Source organism: Odocoileus virginianus, chromosome 21 (genome assembly GCF_023699985.2).
Source record: "Odocoileus virginianus isolate 20LAN1187 ecotype Illinois chromosome 21, Ovbor_1.2, whole genome shotgun sequence".
Taxonomy (NCBI): domain Eukaryota; kingdom Metazoa; phylum Chordata; class Mammalia; order Artiodactyla; family Cervidae; genus Odocoileus; species Odocoileus virginianus.
Window position 1 is genome coordinate 49,598,425 of NC_069694.1, and position 14,351 is coordinate 49,612,775.

The window sequence follows — 14,351 nt, forward strand, 5'->3', positions numbered from 1 at the left end:
GTTACATTTTTATGCCATTTTAGTGTCTTAAATGTAATTCAGCTTCTTGTGATTGCTTAGACCTTATGTGTCAATGAAATCCACACACAAACATTGACAAAAAACAAAAACAAGTACTCTATTCAATTTGATATAGGGAGTTAAGAAAAAAATGAAACATTCTTCTAAAAGCCACCTAAACAGGAAAAGTAATAATGAAACACACAAAAATTATGAAAATTAGATACTTTATTTATAGTTTAATCACAAGAACAATTTTCTTGTTCTTTCAAGATGTAAATACATACTAGAATAAACTCTGTAGAATATACAAAAAATACATACTTTTCCCATGAAATTTTTCTTTATAATAAATAGAAGGAAACACGTGTGTGGCTGATCCTGATAATGCTCCGTGTCTGCTTAGGTTTTCAGTCTGTTGATTTATTTTTAATCTCTTGAAAGAATGGGGGAGTTTCTTCTCCCCTAAAAGGTCGAGATAAATAATTCATGAAGCAATCCTCCCTCCTGATTTTTCCGTTTTCCTCCACATTTTTCCTTTTGATAGAGAGTTCAGCCTAAATTTCCACGCTTGCATTCAATCATTACAAAGCCTACAAATTATACAATGACTTCTAACCTGGCCCTCTAACAAAACAACTTTTTCCCCCTTATAAATCATAAAAGACAGATGGCAAAATGGAGAAGAAAAAGGAAAGAAGAGCGGGACAATAGGCATTGTGACGAATCTGGGAAACAGAACAAAGTGCACATCAGAGAGGGAAAGTTTGGTCTGACAGGTGAAATTCCCACAGCCCGCAGGCAGCACTGGGAATAAAGCAGATGCCAGCCATTGCAAATCTGTGGATAATATTATTACCGGTAAAATCATTCAGATGCTAAGACACATTTCTTTCTACTCGACATTAACATCTCTATGCAGAAGCAAAGGTGAAGAGATCGCAGGAACCGGTTGCGTTCCCCCTGGGAGATTCACAGGAATCGCACCGAGAGGGCGGGAGCTTCAGTCCGCTCTACAAACTCTTCAGACGCGTCACCTTTATCTCTTCCCAGCATCTTTTTACCTTAAGTGCCTCCCCCCTCCCCACCCCAAACTCTAGAATCCTCTTTGACAATAAGCTCCATCACACCAATAAATTGGAGGGCCCGGCTGGACTAAGGAAGCCCTTAGCCAAGGAATGCAACAAATAACGAGTAATGAGAACGGCTACACATGCTCAGAGGAGTGAGATGGTTTCCGGGGCATGGGAAGCGGGGGGCAGGAGGCGGGGGCAGGAAAGGGCGCCCACTAAGGCCTGGCGTGGGTAGGAGAGATGGCAGTTCTAGATACAGTCCCTGACTATGGGGAGGTGAGGTGCGTAGCGGTGCTTGTCTGGAGGTGGGGGCTGCCAATAGTCCATGTCTGAACCCTCCGGGCTGGCGGGAGATAAAGTGCAGCTGTAGGGGGAGGTGGAGTTGCAGGAGGCCGAGGAAGACTCCGCGGGGCTGTTTGTGCAGCTCCACGTGGAGGCGGGCGAAGGGCTGTCTCCGTTGTTGCTCAAGGCGGCGCCAGTGCCTCCCGGACTCAGCAGGACGGCCTCGGAGAAGAGCGCCCCGGGCAGGCCGCCGCCCCCACAGTGGTCAGCCAGGCGCAGGGTCTCGGTGAGCGCCCATATGTAGTTGTGGGCGAAACGCAGGGTCTCGATCTTGGTCAGCTTGGCGTCCTCCGGAAATGTGGGGAGCACCTCACGCAGCGCGTCCAGCGCCGCGTTGAGATTGTGCATGCGGTTGCGCTCGCGGTTGTTGGCCTTCAGTCTCCGGGTCTTCTTGATGCGCTGTACGGTCTCGGCCGTCTTGGCACCCCGAGAAACAGCCCTTGCCCTCGAAGGGCGCCGCTTGCACTCATGCACCACACCCAGCAGCCGCGCGGGCCGGCAGCCCTCGGCTCCTCCCGGCGAGCCGCCCAGCGCCGCGGGCGCGGCCTCTGCCCCAAGCTGCCGCCGCGCTCCGCCCGCCGCGCCCAGCTCCTCCTCTTCCTCCTCGTCAGCGCTGGAAGACAGAGGGGTCAGAGCCGCCGAGGCGGGGGAGGCCGAGCGCAGCAGCACCAGCACGTCCTCCTCCTCCTTTAACTCCAAGCTCTCGGATTTGACGAACATCCTGGAGAAGAGAGCAGAGCGGGAGAAAGAACCAGGCCGGGTGTGAATATAGAAGCTGAGATAGGCTGTCAGCGTTAGCGGGACCACTGCTGCGCGCCCGAGAAGACCCGCTCGGAATCGCGCCAAGGAGGAAAGTAAGCTGGGGAGGAAACCCTGCCCGTGTTCTCCCAGCTCGCGGGCGCCCCTTGTTGCGACCCTGTCGCCAGCCACCTGGGTTCCGAACTCTGACACGCCCTGACAGCTGTGTTCTCTCCCGGGAAGGGACTGCGACCCCGCGACAAAAGATTCGTCGCGAGCGAAGGGCGTTCGGATGTGGCGGGACGCCGTGCGGGAAACGCCCCTGAGCTGGAAGCCGCAGCGCGGGTACTTACTTGCTTCTCTCTCTGAACGTGCCCCGGCGTCGCTCTTCGGCGCGTGCTGCGATTCTCCGCGCAGCCGGGAGCTCAGCGCTGCTCCTTCTGCCGGCTTGGAGGCACCCGGCCTGGCGCTGCGGCGGCGCGGCTCCGCGGGGGACCTCTGCGACCGGCGACTTTGCCAAGAGCCCCGGCGGCCTCGGCGACCCGCCCGGGTCTCGTGTGTTGTGGTGGTGGTGCGTGTCTGTCTTGTCAGTCAGTCCCTGGACGCGCGGCTCCTGGCACGCGACTCCCAGGCACTCCAGTTAAAGCGAAGCTGCTTGTGGTTCAGTGGCTGCGTGTCTGGCACACGACTCTCCTTAAAACCCCTTATATACCACCAAGAAAACAATCAGATCTGCCCCCGGGGCCCCCAGCTCCCCCCACCCCAACCCTCGGCCGCCGCCTTCTCCTCCCCTCCCCTGTGCCGGCCCCCCTTCTCCCCCGCTTTTCCCTACCCGGCTAACTCTTTTCATTGCATTATCATCATTCATTTCTTTCTTTCTTCACCCACTTCCCCCCCTCCCCTGGCCCTGCCATCCATCCATCCTCCTCTTTCCATCGCCCCCCGCCTCTCTTTCCCCCCTTTATCTAATCAGCATAACATGGTTCTAAAGCTCCCGTTGGAGCTCGAGGCTGCGGTCGGACTGCTGGAGCGGCGGCAGCGGCTCAAGCTGCGGCTGTTGTCGCCGTCGCTGCCCATTGTGATTGGTGGCTCGCGCTCGGCTGGAGCGTGCCGCTAATTTATTAATGAATGGAGGTCGCGAGGCGCAGCTGGCCAATCAGGGCGCCCCGGACTCCGGGAGGCCTGCGAGCCACGCGCACAGGAGCCCGCTCCCTTTCAGCGGCTCATTAGGGGCCGGGGCGCTGGGGGCGGGTGGGGAGACCAAGGCGACCGCCCGGGTCCCAGTCCTCGCGGCCGCACCCCACCCCCGTCCCGACGCGCACGCGCCGCAAGGCACCCGGCGCTGTCTGGCCTCTGAGCTCCCGGACGTCGGGATCCGAGAAATTAGTTAATAGGGGTCAGAATCCCAGGAAAAGTAGGAAGCCCTCTGCTGCAGCCGGACGTCTCTTGGCAAAGCTTCTTAGGAACGGTATCAAATAGTAAAGTATTTCAAAACGCTTTCCTTTGGTTAAAGGAGGCATAGGGTATGGATGGCGAGCTGTGGTCACTTGGCGGGCAAGCATGTTTAGGTTCCAGAAAGTCTGACGCGGAAGGGTGAAGAGAGAGGAGGCTGGAGGATTCATAGAGGCGTCTCCTGACAGGGAGCTCGAGTGGAGGAGCAGCTGATGGGCTTTTAGAGGAGGTGAAGCTGAAAGCACTCACAAACTAGAGCTAAAAGGGGCCTCCTCATTTTACGTGTGCTTTTGCACCGTAGGGGATTTTGGTTTTCGGTGAAGGGTGGGGGGCGTTTGGGCTGACCCCTGTTTATGGTGGGGCGGGACCGCAAAGGGCTTCCTGCGTAGGTGGCAGCGGGAGGAGCGGCCAGCTCGTAGCTCAGCAGAGCGAATGGGCTGCGCTGACATTTCCATGACCTCTGCTCCGCGCTGGGGGGCGTTGTAGGGACATGGGGCCCGTCCTCCCGCTTCTCCCGGCTTTTCAATAGGAAAAAAGAGCTGGAGGGCTACTGGACCTCGGAGGGAACTTGTTCTGAATTGCTCAACAGCCCTCCCTCCCTCCTCCTCCTCACGCCCACCCTCTTGTCCAAGTGGCTGACTTCTTAGAACCACAGGGCCCCGAAGTGTGTGCTGGGCCGAGTGTTAGATGGTGCATGAGTAGCGGGAATGGATCTGGCCTACAGTAGATTGCAGAGCAGTTTCTTTTGCAGATTAAGTTTCAGCAAGGCGCAATGGGAATGTTAAGATTTGAGAAGTGTTGAGAGAAAAAGAATGTTGTCTGTGGTCTCTGTCTCATTCGGATTGTAGGAATTGGAAACAAGCTGTATTTCAGAGAAGGGGACTATGAAAGTGGGCATGGTTTTAATTTGTTTGATGTTTCCTTCAGGGAGATAATGAGCAGGCTTGGAAGGCATAAAGTAAAGAAAATGAAAATTAGAATCTCATGAAAGGGACTGCTACCCGCTGCAGCTATCCAACCTCAGACTTCTTTGTCTTGAAATTATTTGAAAATTGCCACAGTTTTCACCTTGCTGGTTGATACTTGTTCTTTGCGTCCCCCCCCCCCACACACACACACACACACACACACACACACACACTTTAAAAACAAAGTCCCTAAACATAATAGCACTATTTCCCCAGTTCCCTCCTCAGTTCTTTTAGAACAGCTTAATTTCATATGGCAGAAGTGCAGATATTAAACAAAAAAGAAGGGAAATGTTTAGTCTCTTCAGAACACAGCATCTGCCTGTCCCACCCTTCTTTGGGTGTCTCTCTCTGTATCACGAACCTGCAGAATAAAAAACGCCATAGAAGAGTTTGTTCAAGAAAAAGATGCATCAATAGTGAAAGATACCAAAAGTGCTTACCTTGGTTGATGCATACTTTAGCATTATTTTATAGGATATGATCACTGAGGCCAAATAAGTAAATACTCTTTACAGTCCCCCTAAAAGAAAACTTTCTAATGTCTTGTCTAGTCAAAAATTGAAGGAACACATGGGAATGGATGCAGGATTTTTGTATTAATTTTGAAAGAAATAGGATGAGAAAACTGGGTTCTGAGGAAATGATCAAAGACTGCTAAAAACAAATACTGGAATGATGGGAGATATTATGGAGTGTCAGCTTTTACATACCTACATCTCATGGCAGGAGTGGCCTGCAAAGAAAGACAAGCCAGTAGGTTAATGTAATAGAAACAAAGGAAAGTTTACTTTAGTATCAGTAGAAACACACTTCTTAGACAGGTCTTAAATTTTTGGTCTGGCTAGGAAGTGCTGGGTTGATTTGATGATAAAATATATTAGGGGGAAAAACAGAATCAGAATCTAGTTAAGTGGTGGCTTAAAGGAAAACCTGATCAATTGTGTATAACTCCAAACACCAAGATCAAGCTGGTTTTAATGTTTAGTGCTAGAAACACACAATGGATTTCTTTAGATGATTTTTAATACTATTTTGGTGTCTGACCACTGTTTTTATTTTCTTCCAAGATTTTATGTTTTTATGATGCACTGAAAGGGTACATGCTTTTCTTTGTTAAAACCCAAACTTCCTATGCTGTCTGTAAGAAGTTAATTATGAATATTTAAGAGTATCCTGTGGAGATATTTAGTAACAGTAAAATATTATTAGGGTAAATTGCACATTTCTGATTCTGGAAATTTCCAGGAAAGGAGAGTCTTTCCAAAAGGAAAAAATATGCAAAGAAACATAAGCTTGTGTACATATTTGAATGACAGAAATCAATCTCTAATCTATGTAGCTATAAAGAGATCATGGAGTTTATATAACTATTTTTAAAGTAAGGAGTTGGTTGGCTATATGCAGTGAGTGGTTTGTGTTAGATTACTGTGCAAAAGTTTTTTTTTTTAATTACCCGCTATATTATCTTCCAGCTTCCCGTGTAGCTCAGTAGTTTTAAAAAAATCTGCCTGCAATGAAGGAGACCTGGGTTCAATCCCTGGGGTGGCAAGATCCCCTGGCAAAGGAAATGGCAGCTCACTCCAGCATTCTTGCCTGAGGAATCCAATGGACAGAGGAGTTTGATGGGCTACAGTTCATGGGGCTGCAAAGAGTTGGACACGACTGAGTGACTAAACAATAACATTATTCTGTTTTTGCTTTGTAGCCTTCAAGAAAAGCATCACTGTTTTTTTTTTTTTTTTTAATTTGTTTGGCTGTGCTGAGTCTTAGTTGTGGCATGTGGGATCTAGTTCCCTGGTCAGGGATCAAACCTAGGCACCCTTCATTGGGAGCTTGGAGTCTTAGCCTCTAGACCACAGGGGAGGCCCCAAGAAAAGCATCACTGTTGATAATATTTCTGAAAATATTTCCTACTATGAAGAGTATTGTTTTTTAAAAGAAAAGAACATCAAGAACTATTAACACAGTAGTGCAATTCAGAAGTCAGCCATTCACACTCAGTCGCAAAATTTTATTTGTTCCACATTTTGCTTGGTTTTGCTGAAAGAAAGCAATTTCGATTTGTATTCAGATTTGCAAAGACGCGGCCAGTGCCAGATATCCTTAGCTGGGCCCTTCTAGCACTCTTTTAACTTAAATAAATTCAAGAGGCACTTGTGTGGTCTAAAAGATTGTCCAGATGAAACGAGGCTGAAATGTTATGCGAAGGGGGAGGGGAGCGCGTGAATAGCGTCAGTGAATTTGGTGACCGAGGGCCGCTCCTGTCCATTGCGTGAACTGTCCTAAAGGGTCAAACTGTTCATCTTCAGCCCCTCTTTCAGCGTGCAATCCCTACTTTAAGAGAACAAAAGCTCAAAGCAGGCAGTTATCAAGAAATGGGAGCCCAATGATTTAAACTCATCCCCAAGCCTTAAAAAGAAAGGAGGCCCGAGTATGTGTAGGGAGAGAAAAGTGAAGTAAGGGGAGCAGCGAGGGGGGTGGAGACCTTTAGAAAGTCTTTGTTGTTTTTAAGAAGCTTGAACTTTGAGACGACCCAAGAGCCCTGAAGTTTAGGGTAGGTGTTGCTGTGGGGCCAGAGACTGATCCCATCCACACTTCGACCTCACAAGTGGCCGAAGAGGACAAAGGGCCACCCCGCCACACTTCTGCTGCTGCAGGTGAATGTGGGGGGGTGGGTGTGAAGAAAGGTCCTGTCCCAGAAAGCACAAGAGCAGAAGTTTGCCTCCCGTCCCCAGGTTCACAGTAAACCGTCCTGACTACGAGGAAAGAGAGGGGCTCTGCTCTGCTAAAAAGGACTAGATGATGCGTCTGCCAAGGATGGCTTTGTAGCCTAAACCCTAATCCACCCGGTTAGCTCTCCGAAAGGCGGAAAGATGGACAGAAAAAGTTAGCCAATCCTGAATAGCTTTAGTTATTTGTTGGGGACTAGAAACACTCCGGTTTCCAGAGTGGGTGAAGACCGAGTGGAAACGATTAGCCCCCTCCGCTTCCCCCGCCCTTCCCCGCAGAGGGCTCCTCGCCACGCCAGAGTTCATTACTAGTGATGAGCAGATGGTGAAGCGCTGGGAGGCAGAGTGGGCTCGGATTTTTGGGGGGTCCCCTTCTGTGGAGCCAAGGAGGTCGAGAACAATAACAGTGTAAACCCATCACCCCCTCCCTCCCCGCCGTACTGGGCCCCTGTGCGGAATCCTGTCTCACCCTGGATCTCTCCCTCGGGTCCTGTGGGGGAGGGCTTGGCACCCTCGTCCGGCAGAGGTCGGAGCTGGGATGGTGTGCGGCAGCTTCACTGCGCCAGCCCCTCCCGCTTCCGTATTTGGGGATCGGCGGGGGGAATCTACAAGGGGGGGTGCAAGGCAGAGAAGGTCGTAACGCCCCTCTCTGGGGACCCTTATTCCCTTGCATTAAACCCGTATAATGTGCTTTGGCGCCATCCAGGGAATCCAGCTTGACGCACGAGGTCTTGTTGGTGTTGAAACCCACCCGGCAGGTGCGGAAAGGCTCCCTTCCTTTTGCGCCCTCTCTGCCCTCTTCCCAGCAGCTCCAGAGAGGCAGCGCCCAGCAGGCGTCTCTGCACTCGGTAGGCGACCCGCTGCCCGAGCACTCCCCTTCTTTCCCACGAAGGGAAGAAGTCACTGTAGGAGACTGGGCCAGTCTCCGCCAGCTCCCTGATTGTTTTCCCCAGGTAAGGGGAAAAGAACAGCCGGCGATTGAATGGGAGGCTGGGGGCCACTAGGGAGAGAAGCCCCCTCATCCCCTCTGTGCCTGCAAAAAGGGACATTGGCTATCCAGGGGAAAGTGCAAGAAAGAGAGCACTAATCGCTGAACCAGGAGACAAACACGATTACCAGCTCCGAGCCTTGAGTCAGAAAGTCTCATAGACTTTAAGATGTTAATCCCCGGCATAATCCTTCCTTTGGCGTGTAGGAATAGCGCAGCCACAAGAGTTGTTTTGTTATTTATATTGGCGTTTAATAAAACTCAGCCAGCGGTGAATGGGCTGCCCACTCTCCAGTGGTAATTAATTCCCTATTTCAGTGACCCAATTGTCCTGGGACAGAGCTGTGAGCCCGGCCCGCTGCCCCGGCCCCTCTTTGTGCGGATACACGGCCCTCGTGCTTCGACAGCTATGGAAACTCATTCTTTTGATGTCATTCAAGGAGTTTTCCTTGGGCATCTTCTAAACTTCAAGGACCCTTTTCTTTCTCCGTTTCATGAAAAGCAGTGCGAGCTTGACCACCTCTGTAGAATTTAATGATTTGCTGAAAGAACTCTTTGGGGTTTGTGTAAGGAGTTAGACAGAGAGAAAGGAAATTTGGCAGCCTGCTCTCTCGCAGGACTGTCCCCAACCTGAAAAACACAAAACTCATTCAAAGCAATGGAAAAAAGATCTGAAAGCTGATTTTCCCTCTCCTCTCCCCACTAAGGAAAAATGTAACCTCCCCCAAACACTGAATTCTCTTCTGGAAATTGTTTGTTGATGATAAATCAAAAGGGTCAGGTTGGGATGAATAAATTCCAGTCTTAAGCAGAGACAGTTCTTTAATTTGTTCCTTTGGGAAATACCATCTTTCTACCTTAACGCATTCATTCAGTCATCCCTCCTTTATGCATACACGGGCAACCAGTGTGTGCCAAGCACTGCAGCAAGCCCTGGGAACAATGCCTGCACAAAATAGCCACCGTTCCTACCCCCAAAGAGCTTACATTCAAATCGGGAGACAAAAAAATGAAAAAGTTAACACATGTCAGAAAACTGTGTTAGGTAGACAATAAGACTGCAGTGTAATGTTGGAGGAGAGCAAGGCTACGTTTAATTTTCACGGATCCAAAAGGATACTTTAGGACACAAACCATTTGGGGTCGACCCTAGCACCTGATTAATTCATCTTTTCTTTGGCCCCAAATTTCACTCCCTCGCGGAGTCCGCGTGGCAAACGCACCGGCGGCTCCGGCTGCGGTCGGCGGGGCTTAGCCGGCGCCACTTTCCGCGCGGCCCGCCGCCGGGCTCCAGGCCGGGAGGGGGCGGCCGCGGCGCCGGCTAGCCCTGCACAAGGAGCTCTTCTATGTCTTTATACGCACTTCCAAAAAAACTTTCGCGAGTCACAGAAACAATTCAGAATTCAACTAAGAAAATACAGAGTGAACCATATGGCCTGGGTGGCTCGAGTCGGCTGCATTTTACTCCAGACAAAGAAGGGATTGAGAGTTGAAGGAAAGGAGAAAAAAACCAACTTTCCGGCTGATGAAGCTGTTGTCTGGAGGCAATGATCCCAAATCTGAAGGCTTTATTCCGGCTCCGACGGAGACGTGATATGTCATATGATTAGCATCTTTCATATTTACAAGAGTGGTATGGGCTGCCAGTCTTGAGAGAAAGGCTAGAGAAAGAAGGGGGCATATGCTGAAATGGATTTAGCATTTGAAAGAGAGAAAGGAGATCGGATAAATACACTTAAACGAGGATTTCGTTTTACTCCTGTTGAGTTCTAATGGATTGTTGATTGAGATTTTAGGGGCCTGGAACCGAGGTGTCAGCAGTAATTTAAAGAAGGCATTCAGTCCTCCCGCGCCTCTTTTCTCTATTTCCCCCTCTCACCCCTCCCACCCTCTCTCATTTACGCCTTCAAGCAGTACCGGGGCGGGGAAGGCTTTTAAAACAAAACACAGAACAGGATCTCAGGCTCGGGCGCTGGCCGAGGGAGCCGGAAAGCGGCTGGGTTTGGAGGCGGCGCCCCCTACACCCCGCGGCGGCCCGGGGGTGGCACCTGAACGCCTGTAGGTCTGGCTGCAGGACTGGGGCCGCCGCGCGCGCGGCGGGGTCCTGGTGCCCTCTGGCGGGGTCCGCGGAGGAGCCCACACCGCGTGGGGCTGGGCGACGTTTCGCATGCCAATGGGATGCGCTCTGGGGCCTTCACCTGTGGCTCCGGTTACGAGCGCATAGGCTCGGCCACTTCTGACCTTCAGGCTCAAAACTGTCGATGGTGTGCTTCTCCGAGTCGAAATAAACAGACACGTAAGACACCTCCCGCGGTAGTTCTGAGGGCTGCCAAGTGTGAGACAAGCGGGCCTGGGTCCCAAGACTTCCGTTGTGCGGATTTAGCTATTTAGCAGCTAGAAGTGAGGCCAAGACTCAGTACTTTGGGGGAAAGCCCTGGACTCCAGACTAGTAAAAGGACCTCTTATGCACTTGCTGGGAATACACTGTATTTATACGGATCAGTACTTCTCCTCCCACCTAGAGCCATTTCCAGAGTCATTCTCCAGACTGCTAGTCGCTCCCCAGGTATTTATTATTCTCTTCCGAATTGGTGTTCAGTGCCCACTTTAGCTAGATGTCGGGTGTGTAAAATGTTGGGGAAGGAATGCGGGAGGCTCTAAGTGCAGTCGCCTTAGGCCTCATCCCCTGGATCCAGACACCCAAATTCCTGTTTCCCCTCTGCTTCGTCGCTTTCCTGCTTCAGCTTGCTTGTCCTTAACTGTGTCAGGCAAATTGTATTTTCCCAAGTGTACCTGTGAATCTTTTGGGCTGTCCACATCTGCCAAGAATAGAGATTGATTCATAATAAATACAATACTGCCACAATACCAAACTGTCATGCAGACTTTAAGATCACATTTTTGATTGATGTTTAATTTTTATTTATTTTCTTTTTTGGCTGTGCTTTTCTCTTGCTGCTGCGAGCTGGCGCGACTCTCTCCTTGTGGTGCCAGGACTTCTCCTGGTGGAGGCTTTTCTTGTAGTGAGCATGGGCTCTAGGTTGCAGGGCTTCAGGAGTTGTGGCTCCAGGGCTCTAGAGCACAGGCTCAGTAGTTGTGGCTTACAGACTTAGCATGTGGGATCTTAGCATCTGCAGCATGTGGGATCTTCCCGGACCAGGGATTGAACCCATGTCTCCTGCATTGGCAGACAGATTCTTTACCACTGAGCCCCCAGGGAAGCCTGGATGTTTAATTTTTTTTTAATTTTGAGAAAATGCTTAGTGTGACCCCAATCTGTACATGATATATATCTCTGAATGATTGTAGGGAAATACAAACTCATACATCCTGGGCAAAAAAGTATTCATAGTGGCTATCTTTTTGTTATTGGTAATTTAAATTTTCTCTTTTTGTGTTTTCCAGGTAAATTTTGGAACATTTATAATCAGAAATTGTTATTAAAAAACACCACCACCACTGGCCTTCTGCAAAGTGTCTCTGTCTTTTCTATTCTTATTATTAAGGATTGGATCGCTTCTCAGCCTTTTGGCTAAGATCAAGTGTAGTATTAAGGATTGGGAGTAAATTTCAGATCAGAGATGTCTGAAGTAGGGTGAGTTATATCACAGAACTTGCTCACAGTTATAATTAAGGCCCTAGGAGTTGGACCCTTAGGGCTGCCCAGGTAAAGAATCCCGGAAAAGGCTTCCATGGTAAAGAATCTGCCTGCCAGTGTAAGAGATGCAATCCCCAGGTCAGGAAGATCCCCTGGAGCAGGAAATGGCAACCCCTCCAGTATTCTTGCCTGGAAAATTCCATGAACAGAGGAGCCTGGCAGGCTACAGTCCATCAGGTCGCAAAGAGTAGGACAGGACTGAGCACACACACCATATTGTAACTTTTGTTTTTTCCTACAAACATTTAAAATTCGTTCTTGCACTATGATGGAAATGTATGGAAGAGAAACATTCACTGCTAATTAAAAAAAATTTTTTGGAAGATAATTGTTTTACAATATTGTGCTGATTTCTGCCCTACATCACATGAATCAGCCATAGGTGTACATGTGTCCCCTCCTTAAACCTCCTCCTATCTCCATCCCATCCTAGCCTCTAGGCCATCAGGATGCACTTGGGTTGAGCTCCCTGTGTCCCACAGTAAATTCCCACTGGCTATCTATTTTACATATAGCAATGTGTTTCCATACTGCTCTCTCAAAATTTAATTTTTGTTAACTCACAGTTCCTGGGGTTTCAGAGAAAGAAAAGCTTCTCAATTGCTATTATTTTCTCTATTCTGGGTAAATCACATCTAATTTTCCTAGAGAGATGAGATCCCAGGGACTTGAGGAATTTCTAAAGAAAGATTTTTTACCAATGTCTCAGAGTAATAATTCTCTTATTTATTAATATCTGCTAACAGGAAATTACTTGTATTTAATCTTTCTTAAATGTGTTTCTTGACCAGTCCTCAGAGGTGATTAAAAACTTGCCTCCTCTGTTATTCTGTGCTTGAATATATAGCATCTAAAGCTTCTATTTTAAAAATAATCAGGATCCGGAAAATGTTTAATTCTGAATTTTGCTTACCTATGCTTTTAGGCCTTAGGGTTTCTCTGTTGACAGAAACCATCTTTAGCCCAAGGGAGGCTATTGTGGGCTTCTGTTTAACTCTGCATTTTTAAAGCAGCGATCACCACACTGAGAATATGTCTTATTATTGGCAGTGCATGAGACAGCAGGACTCGGAATAAGAGAAAGGAAAGGATTTGCAAGAGGATAATTCTTGGCTTTCTTCTCAGCAAAGTCTCTTTTTCTCCAGAGTTTTTATTTTTGAGGATTTGAGAGCTCATTTTCTCTTGAAGGAAAAGAAAGAATAATCTCACAATGCAATATTGTACAGAAAAATCAAGAGATATTTTCATGGTAAATGTTTACTAAGAAATTCTGAAGAAAAATGAAACACGCTAGAAATAGAAACTAAACCTTTATGTCAATATTAACCCACACTTGAACTCTTGTTACTGCCTTAACTTGAATATAGCTTTTCCCTTTTAAAAAATTTCCCAGCTGTAGAGAGTCTGTCACGAAAAATTAGAGGGAAGTACAGCTTTATTATTTCCGTGAACCTAGTGACCACTGCTCTTACACTACCAATGATTTGAGTTGTACTGGATTTGAGACCAACACTATTTCTCAGAGAACCAGTCATGGAGGCTCAAGAACACTGTTTTGGGGTTAAGTGCATTGTTTCTTAAGTTGCTGGCCACTCCCAAAGAATCACAAGGTGTTTTGGATTTTGTTCTGAATCTTACTTTCATCCTCAGTCTCATGAAATTGGCATCAACAGTGCTCACTTTTCCTGTGCTGATGCTTGAAAACAATCCCTTCGTTTGAAATAAGCTAATTATGAAGTAGCATCGTATTGAAATAACAGCCTTTTCCCTTCCTCTCATCCCAAGTGTTTTTCTTTTCCTCCCAAATTGGGATGAAATAAAAACATGCCACACAGAATTTTAAAATAATAATGAAAACATGTGCAGACAGTCTAATCAGAAGTCAGTAATACATTCCTTGTGTTAGGTAGTTAGAATAGGGAAAAGGAGTTCAAAATGGCAGTGGCTAAAAGACAAGGAAGGGAAAAGCCCACGAAAATAGAACAGAGGAAGGTCAAAGGAAAGTCCGAGGACCGGAGTGAGGACTTCAGGTAGAACAGCACTCCTGGCCAAGCCCAATTTGCACAGGGCAGGCCCAGGGAGAAGAAAAACACATAAAAAGAGGGGCCAAAGGGCCCTCTGTCTCTCCCCGCCCACCCCCCTACCACCACCCGGCACTGGCGCGCTCCTCCCCTCTCTCTTCTTCCAGGATGGATTCTCCTGCTATCTTCTAAATAAAATAGAGCTGTAACACTGACTTGTCTAAGAGCTATGACACGGTTTGTCCAAGGCCCGAGAGCTGTGACACGCCGAGGGGACCTTATTGTCCGTCGCTCCAAATCCTTGTTGTGACGAGACAAAGAACCGAGGTGCATATACTCACTGACAGTTGGTTTCACACACTTGGCCAGGAAAGAATAC

General features: G+C 48.4%; 1 protein-coding gene and 1 pseudogene across 1 annotated transcript; one reads left to right on the forward strand and one right to left on the reverse strand.

Moving 5' to 3' along the window:
• Positions 1-224: 224 nt before the first annotated feature.
• NEUROG2 (neurogenin 2) lies at positions 225-2,583 on the reverse strand. Its single transcript, XM_020887953.2, has 2 exons — positions 2,507-2,583; positions 225-2,136 (listed from the first exon to the last, which is right to left on the reverse strand). The coding sequence occupies exon 2, from the start codon at positions 2,133-2,135 to the stop codon at positions 1,323-1,325; it is 813 nt and encodes a 270-aa protein (XP_020743612.2). The 5' UTR covers position 2,136; positions 2,507-2,583; the 3' UTR covers positions 225-1,322.
• Positions 2,584-11,805: 9,222 nt separating this feature from the next.
• Positions 11,806-11,960, forward strand: LOC139030278 (U2 spliceosomal RNA; annotated as a pseudogene).
• Positions 11,961-14,351: the final 2,391 nt, after the last annotated feature.

Excerpts from the sequence above, each read along its gene's own strand:
- NEUROG2 (XM_020887953.2), bottom strand. The coding sequence starts at position 2,135 with ATGTTCGTCAAATCCGAGAGCTTGGAGTTAAAGGAGGAGGAGGACGTG.